We start from the raw sequence: 13,157 nt of genomic DNA on the forward strand, positions 1-13,157 counted from the left end.
CTGTTTATTGTGGAAAAAAGTGTTTTTCAAAGGCCTTATGGGTACTGCTATTATTCATTTTAGTGCTTCAGTGTTTTGAAAAATGATAAATTATTGTTTCCATCACGTAGCCTAGTCAATTAAATTCGACATTCAATATTAACTAATTTAGCCTATAATTTCTCTACAATGTTAAAATGTAGAGAATTTGTATAGGCTTATATGAAATAATAGAGAATAAAAGAGTAATAGAGAAGCGGGTACAAGAGAGGAGATATTTATTTGTCACATCAATTACAAAACATTTCATGCATACAAAACATTAAATTTAGCTAAGTGGTTGAAATGAAGGCTGGTGGGGAAAAAAAATACCTCTGCGATATGTTTCTAGGTTTAAAATGGGTAGAAAAAAGGCAGATTACAGCATTTGTTCCCTTCTGCTAGTGTGGTATCATGTTGCCAGTGGATGCAAAGTTAGATATTCTCCTAAGCACTTGCTGTTGTATTTAAAAATAAAGTAACTTATCAATGAGCTTCTAGCTTTAAATAAATTTATAGGTTATTGAATAGATGTTGCTGATTAAATTACCTCCTTATGAAAAATATATCTGTTTATAGAAGATTAATGTTTTCTGAAATGTAATATGTACAATGGATCTTTAGCTATTACACCAAACACTGGTTATTATTTTTGCATAATTATTGAGAGTAACAGGGTACATATTATTCACTTGACTAAAATATACAGTTTCCTACTAATGGGATTACAGTAATATTGTCATTATTTGACTTGCATATTTTTTTGAATACAAAGGAAGCTAATTGACAAGCATGCTAAGCATAACTGCAAGAGGACAGCAGTCCAATAAACAAATGACAGTTTCTATCAAGAAATGAGAGATTCTGTCTTGTGTGCATCGGCTCGAACACCATGTCCATTTAGGTTACTCCAGTTTCCGCAGGGCATTGCACAGTATCCCCATCTCACCTGAAATAAAGCAGAAAATCCAATTATTAAAGTAAAAAAAAAAACCCAAAAAATTCAAATGAACCTTTCCAGTCAAATGAGAAGCATATCAGTAAAATTTCATCAATACTTGTGATGTCCTGGTGGCTGTCTGGCTAATGCATTGCCACATAGTTGTGACTACATGGGTTTGAAACCTGACTCATGCTAAATCACTGGTGTTAAACTAACTCTGAGAGTGTAAAAATCAACACTTATTAACACTAGAAAATTTGCTGTGTATGCTGTCTTTCATCTTAATCTTAAAGTACTGTGTCAGTTAGATCTGTCTGTTGCGCATGCTAACGCTTTAGCATACAGTATCCTTAAAGTGTGAAGATAAATCCTTTAGTAATCTAAAATTGGTATTGGTTTTCATTTTATGAGATGGAGATTCATAATGAAAATAAAATCTCAATCTTCATCATTAGTGACGTCTGTCTGGCTAACTTCACTCACTTCCTTTGTAAACAAAACAAGTTATACTCAATGTTTCGCGGGAAGAGAGATCTTCTGCCATTGAAAGTGTATTTTTTGTTGAATTTTATGTCTATTTTACCCAGTTTTAGACACTTGTCATCCAAATTAACTGACCATCCAGTCTTGGAACGAATACATGCTCTCATTTTCTCATCTTTAGGTTAATGCTAGGCGCCTACGAGCTAAAATGCTGTATGCTAAAGTGTTAGCATGTGCACCAGACAGAGCCATCCACGGGAGACACAGAGATGATTTTGGTGCCAATCCTCTCATCAGTTATTTGGTAAGGTGACCAAAGAGCCAAACTCCCAAAAAGTCGTTGTTGTCCTTTAACTATCTGACAAAACGAATTGAAATAGTGGACTGGAGAGCGGACTGTCCACTCAAATGTATTGATCCAGGGGGTGAACTTGTGAATTTGCCACATACTGCTGATGCTGTCAGCCAGGTTTCTGAGCTGCTGGGTGTTATCCAGCACTTCGATACTCTGGGTGTAGGCGTTGTAGCGCACTGTGAAAGGCCTGGGGATGGTGGCCGCAAATTTCCTGTAGGCAGAGAGACATTATTGCAGTTAGCTCATGTGCACTGCAAGAGAAAGAAGAGAAATGCATATCAATTAAAAAGACAAAACGCTTATTTGTACCTGACTCTCTCTTTGGCGTCCTCAAAGCTCTCAGCGACAAAGTACACAGGCTGGAATTCTGTGATCGGGTATTTCTGGAGGCTGGTCTTCTCTGGGTCGAAGGCCTGGAGCTGGGGCTTGTCTGTCAAGCAGTACTGGAAAAAAGTGTAAAAGGGTATAATCCTGGTGGATTTCAATTTCTCAATGAGAGTCTCTATTCCCGTCATGCTTGTCGGTAAACAGGAAGTGCAGCATGATTCAGGGCTCAGCTTGAGTCGCTGCTGCTGATGTGACTTGGCAGAGTGCACATCCTCTGCTGACAGTGGCTGATGTAACTTGTGACCTCGGTAGTGGAGTATTCATCTATCCACTCCCCGCCGGGCAGAGTCCCCCAGTGACACATTTATCCCGAGTCCGAGTGGACCCACTAACCCACTGCCTGCTCAGCTCTGCTTGTGCAACGAGGTGAATGTGTTATAACAGCAGATGGGTGGTCAGCAGGAGGCGGGCAAGGCGCTGACTGAAGTTATTGTAATGAATGTGCAGATTCTGTTTTTTTTTAACTCAAACACTTGAATTGTCCCCCTCTTACCTGCAGCTCTCCAAATGATGAGAGCAAGCCGGCTCCATAAGCCTTGATCTCAGAGCCCTGCTTACACAGGCCAAACTCCACAGTGAACCAGTAGACCTGAAGACAGACATGAGGGTTCATAACAGTATTTCATTTCTGACAAGTTAGCAATAGATAAAAAATAAGATAATATACAACTGACTGACTATTCTGATAAAAGGTTTCCACTGTTTTCTCTCCACCAGTGGAATTTAATCATATCTAATATCAAAGTTTCTCCAAATAGCTTGTGGTCTATTGTGTATCTATTTGGGGATCCATGACATGAAAACGTTTGGGAATCCCTACTCTAGTCTACCTTAGTCAGAACGAGATAAAAAGCAAACCTGTCCCGAAATGCTGAGATACTTTATTAATGTGAGCCTAGATCAATGGAGTGTACCAGAATTAGAAATGATCTGTCACTGATTAATTCATCGAATTGTTTTTCTTGTACACAGTACTTACAGTGGCAAGTTTCTCAATGTACTCATCGGGGGCACCAAGGGATGCTAGACCAATTTCCTATATAGAGTAGAATCAAAGACACAAGAGACAAAAGGTTACATACCGTGAATCTAAAGATAGTATCTTATCCTAATAGCATGCTTGGAGATAATATTGTTCTATATAGTTAGTATACAGGATCATTGCATAAAGCTTAATTACCTGTGAGAACTGGGCAAAGCTAGGGTCAGCAAACAGGGGAACGTGTCCCAGCAGCTCGTGGCAGATGTCCCTGCAGCAGAAACAGAACTGACTCTACACTTACACTGACTTACACTGACACTTCTTGTCATCACACACATTATGTATTTCTTCTTCTTTCGCCAGATTGAGGTTAGACGTGACACTCACGGCTCAGGTGTGTACATGGGCTTGGAGCCGTGGCGAATGTACTGCGTGGAATGGAAGACGCGGAAGGCGAGCCCGGCCAGGAAGTCCCGGGACGACAGTAGGCCGGCCACAGGGCGAAGCCGGAAGCCTGTGCAAGCTGTGGCAGAGGGAGGGACGGATGAAAGAAGGGGTGCGTGTGTTGTGTTGTTGTGCGTGAGCGGTTATGGATTTGGAGAGAGAGAGAGAGATGAATAGGAAGTAGGGCATTTGGACAAGCCCTGCTTCCCACTGTCACGAGCGCGGCAAGGGGCTCCCAAAATGGAATGAATGAGCATATACTGTATGATGCCATATCTAGAGCTGTATGACTCATACGCATAAAATAAATTCTAGCAAGTAAAAAAAAAAAGAAGGCACAAGGTAAGATAAAGAAGGTAAAAACAATTTAACAGCAAAAATAATAGGATAAAAAACATCACATTAAAGCAAGTCTATAAAAATACGTTTTAAGAAGGGATTTTAAAGGCTTAAATGGTTAAATGGTCTGGGATATAGCTTGGGTCCGGACCGAACCCACATGGTAGATGGAGAAATGCCGTTCAAGGGATTTTACGCAATTGCCGCCTCCCCCCCCTTCACTTACACTGCAGGAAGCGGGAGATGTCCTCCAGCTGGGGGATGTTGTCCTGCCTGTAGCCGCAGTACTGCTCCAGCAGGGGGAAGACCCGGTTGTGCTCGCGGCAGGCGTGCGTCGGGTACAGGGTTTTCAGCTCCTTGAACACCGTGCCCCACGTGGCCTTTTCCTCCTCTGTGTACTCCACTCTGGGGATGACCTGGCCACTGGGAAAAACATAGAATTTTACTCAGGATTTTACTCACAGTGGAAAAGCCTCTGAAACATCATTCAGACCATCATGGGACACTAAAACTGTCCATTGAAAACCCAGACTAATGAAATTTGTTCAGGTGGGTTAGCAATGGAAAGGTAAACTTAAGGCCATCTTAGACACCTCCCAACCCTCTTTCTGTGGTGAGCTGATGCAGCTATGGAGCACCTTCAGCCTCCACCTCAGCACCCCAAGGTGCAACACAGCGCTTTAGGTGCTCTTTTGTGCCGACAGCCATCAGATTGTACAATGATTCCTGCCCAAGTGGCCCCAGTCTCAGCCAATTAGGAGGAAGCTGAGGCAGGACACCTGCACTGTCTATACCTGAACTACCCTAGATAGCTTTTTGCATTCTTTTTGCATGATCTGGACTAATACATATATAGACATTTGCTGCACTGTTTTTCCTATCTGGACATATTTCTGTACATTCGCTGCACATGAGCTGGCACATATTCTAATTAATGTGTTGAATTTTTGTTGAGGGTTTATATTACCCCAATTTAGAATATTATTCATATTTCCCCTGCTGTATCCTATTACTTTTTGTGTGTATGTACACACACGCGTGTACATACACACAGATAAGGAGGACTGTGAGAGTAGCAGAGAAATGGGGAGTGTACAACCACAGCGTCACTTCATTATTTGTCCGTATCACAGTGTTACACAGCTATGTAAATGTGCGCCTCCTCAGTGGGCGTTTCATTGGGCTTGCCGCTCTTTGTAGTGCCTGTGAATAATACGTCTCAATTATGCACACAAAGACAGGGGCTTTAAATCCACCACTACCCCCCTATAATTTCTCCCCATTTATTTATGATAATTTACAGGAAAGGGCAAAGCGGGGAAATGAGTTGTACTAGCCCCTTGAATATAGTAGGTCTTTTTCCTCCATAACTTTTCTCCAAACTTGTGAGACAGAGAAACAAAGAGAGAAGAGTTAAGAAAAAAAACATTTTTAAGGCTAGTTACTGTCTGTAGTTGTAGGCAATGTCCGCAAACTCCTTCCTGCGGGCTCTGTACACTGGGTCTGTGAAGCCCTGGGCACAAACACAAAGGGAAGCCATGTTAGATCTCATGATCGGAGCCTGTACACTCACAACTAAATCAAAGAGTGGAAATCCTCCGCTAAGGCTAAACCCTGTGGCCTTTGACAGCATTATGCACTCCGTCTCTAATAAGAGCACGCAAATACATATTCAAATGAAGCCTTTGTAGAGTGTTTTTCAGCTTATGATGAATACATTTCGCTTTAATGGCGGTGGCAAAAGGGAGCAATTATCTATAATTATAGGGGCTCAATTAAAGCAATGACATCAATTTGTGTGTCTAGATAGTTTCCATTAGAATAGCCGGCAGAGTGGGGCCTGTCATCTCTGCAGCTCTGTCTTTCATAAAACATGTAGGCGTGAGTGGACACACATTCACACAAATGCACGCACACAAACACACACACAAATACAGGGGCAGGATGTTGCAAACAGACAGTGATAGATGAGTCAGTCCTTACTGGGTGATCAGCATCCAGCTCGGAGCCGTAACTCAGAATCTGGTTGGCGAAGCGGTCCAAGTCCTGGATGTCGTTAGGGAACCATGGGACTGGCGAGTAAAAATATATCATCAATATCAATATAGATATTTATTTTATTTAACATTTATTTAATCAGGCAAATCTACAAAGACTTCCCAGAGCTTGGACGATTTACACATTTCGAATAGTTGCAACAAACAGTGCAACAAATGTCTTTCTAGAGCATCTGGCACTGTCATGGATAGGTTTGTCTCCTGTCTCTATATCTCTGTGCCCCTCTCCACTGCCTTGTGTTGGTGTCCAGTAATAATTCTCGACTGATGTAAATGAGTACGGCACAAATTGATATTGATGTGGATGATGATGATGTGGATGATGAAGATTTGCCCATGGCATTTTTTGTGCCAGAGTGGCATTTTGACACTCAACAGAACAGTGAGCGGGGGTCATCTGCTTGTTCATGTGGATTTATGACAGTCGAAAACACTGGGGTCCCATCATTAATCTGCATTTGTGCAGTGTGGTCCAGCCTGAGGCCTGGGGGAACAATAGGGCCCCGCCAGGCTCCTCTATAAACAGGCCGTCTCCAAAACAGGCCATAAATATCATCCACTTGACCCTGACCAGCAACCCACAATGGCTACACCGGGGTCAGAGGAGGATCCATGGTGGCCCCGTCTGTCTCAGCCCGCCGTGACCTTGGCATGGTCCCCCCCGCCAGTGTTAGTCTGGGACCGGGACACAGAGCTCCTCTGTTCATGCCGGGCCTGTTGGTCCTCAGTAACTAAACTAATGTCATTCTGGAAACAACTAATAAAGGGTCTAGATGTGGGAGACAGGCCATCAGTCTCAGCGGCGACGCTGGTCGTCCATTACACAGTCTGGAGGGGCAATTCATAACGCACCACCCAGCGCTCCACTCACTTGATAAATGACTGTATTTGTCTCCATATTATGTGATTATTTAGATGAATCAATTACATCAGGGGCGTCAGTTCACGAAACCTGAAGGTCCCTAATATTTTACAATCTAATATTTGACACCAAATCCTCCAAACTTATTTTGACTAAATTTCAGGGGACAAAGTGGAGCAATGACTGATGACTGACAAGATGTTATTATTTGGTAAATATGATAAATTATTAGTCGTAGGTCATCACACTATCAGCTTAGTGAGAACATTGGTCCTGAATGCTCCACTGAATTTTTTTTTTTAAGATATGACTAAATAGATTTCTGGAGATTTTTGCTTGATCTTTGCTCTCTATTATAATGATAAACCTGCAAGATCACATTTGGACTGACTTAGGCTTGCCAAACCCAATTGACACCCATGACCGGCATTTCACATTTATCATATTTAAAACCACAGTTCTATGATCACTGACATCAATCTGTAAAGTCTCCTCTCACAACATGGCGGCATAAACATTTGTACACATTTCATGTTTCCTAATTTTCAGGATTCATGTTTATCTTGTTCGGGGTAATGTCCTCTGATTGCACACACACACACACACAAACACACACACACCTGTGTCCTTCTGTTTGTTGCGTGAGAGCTCATGCACGTGTCCGCTGATTTGTGTACGTAAGCCGTCAATGACCTCATCCAGGGCCTGGGAGCAGGTGGAGTCCACACTGATGAAGAACTCAAACTCCTCTTTGTTCATCCGCGACGGACGGGACTCAATGTGCGTCAGGTTGATGCCCTTCTCCTGCAACACACAGAGGCAGGGGAGCGGAGAGGACCATGATGACACTTGAGTTGACCTTTGTTGGTATTTTAAAAGAGAGGACTCTTTATTTAGCTATTTTGAGTGTCCATCTTTATCAGTATTTTATTTGCACCTCCTTTTCATTCTACAAAAAAGGTCTAGTTACAAAAACAAAGTCAAGCATAAAAATACAAGTATGTAAGATAAAAATCTATGTGGTAAACAGAGAGAAAGCTTTTTGATAGTATTTTGAGAAGGTGCAACATTGCCTTTGTTCCACCACTAGAGGGTGTTGCATGGTTACTGAAGCGATGGCTATTTGTCAGACTTTGTGGAGTCCACCATGACCTGGGGTCAGAGCTGCCTTGAACTCGCCCTCAGCAAACTGACACTGACAGCCAGAATATTCTAGCATAGTAAAGGCATTCAGGATGTATTGTAGCGGTTTAGTGCAACTTTCAAATAAATCATCCTGTCAACATTTAGGCATTTCTCATTCAGGAGCATGAACACAAAACCGTTGGGATGTTTCCAGGATTCCGATTTTTCTGGACACAGTTCACCAGTCTGCACATGAATCCTTTTTAATAATTCACAATGCTGAGCAGCTCTGGCTGGTGCCAGAAGGCATGACTATCTTTAATGGGGTAATTATGATCAAAAATGTGTTTTTGTTTATGTAACTTTGGGGAGGGAGAGGGAGTGGAGTGTTCTCTCCTTGCCATAGGCCAAGTAAAGAGGTGGGCCTGAGCAGCAGGCGGTCTCTCTTTTCTTCCATCTGGATCCTATTCCACACATCGCAGCTCTCTGGGGGCCATGTGGTCCTGCACCCTGTAATTACAAAATCAGTGACCACCCCCCACTACTAGTTGGCATCTGACAGACTTACTGACCATAAAATGATGCGCTGCTCATTGTCAGCAAGTTTACTGTATGTTTCGGTACACATCAAAGGGGAATACCACTCAGTTTACAATTCAAATCCTCAACTATTGAACAATTTTGTGTTTTATGATATGAGACACCTCAGTCATCAACATTTCTGAATATGAACAACTGATTTCCATAGTTACAAGACTCCAATATGTAAGATCATAAAAATATGTAGTCTACTGTATATACCAACGGTGAACAGGAGACTGATGAACTCATGCAGTTCCAATCCAAATAAGCTTTTACATCCCAATAAGTTTTATACTATGGTAATGCTATCAGTTCCAAAACAGAAAATGTATCATGATCCTCAGAAAATCAGCTGTATTCAGTGGTATTCCCATTTCAGAGAGATTCTTTCACATGTGTGTTAATGAGAGAGCCTGCCGCTGCTTAACATAGCCAATGCTGGCCCTGAACCATGTAGGGATGCAGGGGCCAGTTTTGGCAGATTTCTGTACCCTTCAGGGACGTCACTCCGCCTTAAGAGCCGAGTGAAAGTAGGGTGTCGGTGACATTAACCCTTCTGTTGCCAAGGGTTCAAGGTCTCAGCCGGGCCATGAAAAGCTTACAGATGACAGGAACCGGCTCCTCACATGACAGCCGCACCGCTATGTCACATGTGCTTGAGTCCCAGGCGGATAAACAGGGAAGCAGTTTTAGAATGTGACTTTACAGGACCCCTTGCATTGTAAATACCAAGATTACACATTCTAATGGGGATCAATTCCACATTTTTGACCTGGAATAGTGTTTTTGAAACGTGGAGTCGCATGCGAGAAGAAAATGAGTACGCAAGATGCTCAATTAAACGTTAGCACATGGTGCTACAGAGCCGTCATTTTCAATTTTTCAGATCTTCTTGAAAGAGTACAGGAAAATTGAGGGAGAGGCACGACACCTTTAAAGTTGTGTTTTATGAGACTATCAGTATGACCATATTCTGACCAACATGTATTGTCATTTACACTGCAGTCTTTCTAGGGTTAGAGGGTTGTGTTGATGGTTTGGGGGGTATTTGGCCTGTTTTATACAAAAGTTGGAGAGGAGAGGAATGACTGGACAAGGGAGGGGGGTGGAGCAGGGGGTGGATCTGGGAAGTGAGAGCTCATAGGTTCAGAGAGGATCCTGATGTTTACAGCTGCATTTGGAGAGCAGCACTTGGCAGATACTTGGTATTGATCGGAGGCAACCACCCACATCTCCACCCCCAGAAATTCACAAGGCTGAGAAAAAGATCTGACTGTTTTGCACTCCAGCTGTATTGTCACAACATGCAACGTATTTCCAACTGTTTTGCATGCAAGGACATCAAACTCGAACTTTGATATCACTTGGGCATTGAAGGTTGAATGATGGAGGTGCTGCCAATCAGCGTTGACTCCATGCAGCGCTGCACGTAGTCAGTTTAAGTCAATAAATGACAATGAAAACCGCATGTGTGTTGATACACTGACCAATCATTTCACTGCCAGTAATGTGGGGTATTATTTGGGGCAGGCTGGGACACATCCAGTCCAATGTTTGACTATTGCACAAACAGAATAGCAGGAGCTGGGCTAGTGGATCAAAGAGCCACCTGTCATGTTTGCACATAACTGATACATAGACATCCCAGATAAGGATGTTAGCACAAGCTCAGTTTGTTTAGAATCTTTCAGTAAAGGGGTCAGTAAAAGCAATGCCCACAGTCTGCTATATAAAACACCCATAGATCATTGCAGCACGTTCCTCTGAATCCCCACCAGCCTAAACAGCATTGAGAATCTGCCAAGAATTCAGAGCAATAACTACTTCTAGTAAAACGTGGGCTGTATCTCTGTAATTAATTAATACCTCAAGCATTTGCAGGAAATGCTCTAATTATGCAACTTTTGTTTTGTTTAATGCTAATCAGTAACTTTGGATAAAGCTCGATCTTCGTCTCATCACGCCCATCTGTTTGGGTCAGACCATAATGTTTTACACTGTCAGCCCATTTATAGTCAAGCTATTTCATTATTAGAACATGGTTATCTTGTGGATCCCTTTGACTCAAACAGTTCAAAATTGCATCTTAAGCAATGGAGATAGGGTTGTTTAGTCATTGTTAGCGGAGAACCTATGGGTACCTATGGAGAAAAGGCCATTATTTCAACCACACATAGTCAAGGAGTAATTAGCCCAAGATGAACAAAGCACACTACCACTGCATTAACACTCCTCCATCCTCTGGTTTTTACTGCAGGTGTGTGTGTGTGTGTGTGTGTGTGTGTGTGTGTGTGTGTGTGTGTAGTAAGCCCTAAGGTGCAGCATGCCCCCACCAGCCACACGTCCTTGACCGTCCTGAGCAATGATGATCAGGGGGTTTTTCGCCTGGGACTAAATCAGACCAGATTCCCTTATGCGATGTGTTAACATACCTTGCAAATTCCTCCATGGTCTGGGAAAGAAGAAGAGACAGAGGGTCTCGCTAATGCAGGGTGACGCCCTACATGTTGCTCTTATGTGGGCTCTGGCACTGATGAATGGCAGGTAATAAAGTTCGGTCTCATTGTTCCTCATGTTAAAGTCATTACACTGACATGCAGTTGGCGATAAAGCTGTTGCTGGCTGCCAGAAGGTACGAGATGCTTCATTAGGGGTCTTGGGCTATTTGCTTATAAAAGAAACATAAAAAATAACAAAGAGTGAGGGGAGGGGTGAGTGCGTGTGTGTGTGTGTGTGTGTGTGTGTGTGTGTGTGTGTGTGTGTGTGTTATCGGTGGAGAAGGCAGGATTACCTCGAAGAGCCTAAGGGCCTTGGCTAATGCTCCAACCTCCTCTTTCAGGGAGAAGAAGCAGGAGAGCACGCCCGACTTGTTGTTGGTCTCCTCCTCCAAGTACATGGAGCCTCTTCTTCTCTGCAACAGAGGTGGGAGAGAGAGAGAGATGGAGAGAGAGAGAGCTGTGAATGCAATGAGCTAGCGCACATTTTAGGAAAGAAAAATGAAGGTTCAGAGGCATGTGCAACACACTATCCATTTTCAATCTCTTTTTCACAAGCATAGGGAAATGGAATGTCTTTCCATCTGCGCTCTGGGCAATTTTATAACCCAAGTGGTATTTTGCAGAGGAATATATCTCATATCCTGTGGCTGCAGTAGTCAGCTGTTTGTGAAACAGAGACAGTGGCAAAAGGCTATGCTCTCCTAAAATGAACCATTGGTCATGTGGTGACCATTCCCCTTGACACAATGGTGAGGCTATGTATCCCCCCCTTTTTTTCCCCCCTCTGTCACTCTCTCTCTCCCTGTGATCACCGTGAATAACAAACACATGTTGCTCACTGCTCTCCCTGGCAGCTGAGTGTGCGTTGTACAATCTGCTCACCTCAAACAAACCTGTGGAGGCATACCAAGCCTTCAAACGCCTTAGCTGCACTTCTTCAGTCAAGGGCAAAGATATTCTAATATGCTTGATATCAGTTTATTTTACGTATGGCTGTTTGATTTGAGTTTGGATCTTGAGATGTGTGTGTGCATGCAGAGATAATTGTGATTTAAAGCCATGGCAGTATATACATTCCAGGTGTCTAATCTTGTCTAACCCTAAGCTCAAAGCCCTCACGCCTTTAGGTTTTTTTTTTTACGCTGCAGGGTTTTTTCTCCAGTCTGCAAAAATATCTGCGTGCATGTTCTGTTCATCAAAACATTTTGTCAGTAATTTCATTCTACCCAGCAGCTTGACATTTTGAAATCCTCTTTTGAGACGTTTACAAGGGACTTTGCCATGTTTTCCAGATACATCATAACAATACATATTGTCCACTATTGAACAACATCAGCTACAGTTGCCCTCTATTCACCAGAGGATCTTTACAATTCCCTGCTTTGTTTTCTGTTGTAGAATATTCCATGCCATGTCAATATGCACAATGGGCATGAATGGCATTCTGCTGTTACATAAAACTGAATGACTTCAATTAGAGGATGAAAGAATAGATATGCAAGTTACTTGTTTTTTTCTTTGAGCAATCTTTATCGTAACATAGGCTGGTAGATTTACTTTTTCTGATGGAAATTAATGAGGTGATGAAATAGCCAAATACATATGAGGAAATTCATTAAAAAAAACTTTTAAATTCATGCAGCAGATGCCATAACAAGCAGAAATTTGTGCACTATTGTCAAAATAAGATTTACCCTGGTTTCACTGTACTCTGTCTCTGCATCTGGGCCGTGGTCCCCATTGATTCTCTTGTATGCTGCGTCCATCCTCTGGTCTCAAGGTAAATCTGTTTCTCCTGATGCAGGACTCTGATCTTTGGTGGAGTTTGTTTGACCAACTCTTGTTAAAACCTCACCGATTTCACGTCGGGCCACGTGACACCACACCCCCTCGGCATCGGTATGTCACGGGACGGGTTGTTGTGAAACAGAACCATAATGGCACATCTGGTTCTTGTTGTCCGCTGCTGGGTTGGGGTTGCCGCTGGGTATGTGCGCTTTCAACTAAAACTTTATTTTATCACCACCACCTTTATCACTTCTTCCTGCTGCCCAGCCTGTGTTATAGCGCCGGTCGGTCTGC

General features: G+C 42.8%; 1 protein-coding gene across 2 annotated transcripts; it reads right to left on the minus strand.

Annotated features, from left to right (window-relative positions):
• Nucleotides 1-253: 253 nt before the first annotated feature.
• pah (phenylalanine hydroxylase) lies at nt 254-12,891 on the minus strand. Of its 2 annotated transcripts, none has more exons than XM_071527951.1 (13): nt 12,770-12,891; nt 11,369-11,488; nt 7,491-7,674; nt 5,935-6,023; nt 5,397-5,464; nt 4,178-4,374; nt 3,556-3,691; nt 3,367-3,436; nt 3,166-3,222; nt 2,680-2,775; nt 2,109-2,242; nt 1,895-2,010; nt 254-967 (listed from the first exon to the last, which is right to left on the minus strand). In XM_071527951.1, the coding sequence occupies exons 1-13, from the start codon at nt 12,839-12,841 to the stop codon at nt 924-926; spliced, it is 1,383 nt and encodes a 460-aa protein (XP_071384052.1). In that variant the 5' UTR covers nt 12,842-12,891; the 3' UTR covers nt 254-923. The 2 variants fall into 2 exon arrangements, with proteins under 2 accessions (XP_071384052.1, XP_071384058.1); XM_071527957.1 differs by having other exon boundaries at nt 11,369-11,486; nt 12,786-12,841.
• Nucleotides 12,892-13,157: the final 266 nt, after the last annotated feature.

This window comes from Centroberyx affinis, unplaced genomic scaffold, assembly GCF_046629955.1.
Source record: "Centroberyx affinis isolate AG114_WGS23_722 - 3 ecotype Tasmania unplaced genomic scaffold, CSIRO-AGI_Caff_v1 ptg000120l_1, whole genome shotgun sequence".
NCBI classification, from domain to species: Eukaryota; Metazoa; Chordata; class Actinopteri; order Beryciformes; family Berycidae; genus Centroberyx; species Centroberyx affinis.

What these genes read in the sequence shown, in the direction of transcription:
- pah (XM_071527951.1), bottom strand. Translation starts at nt 12,841, where the DNA reads ATGGACGCAGCATACAAGAGAATCAATGGGGACCACGGCCCAGATGCA. An exon ending in CAACAAACAGAAGGACACAG is followed by an intron (nt 6,024 to 7,490) that starts GTGTGTGTGTGT and finishes TTTACTCGCCAG; the next exon opens with TCCCATGGTTCCCTAACGAC. An exon ending in CATCATTTGGAGAGCTGCAG is followed by an intron (nt 2,243 to 2,679) that starts GTAAGAGGGGGA and finishes ACTTTTTTCCAG; the next exon opens with TACTGCTTGACAGACAAGCC.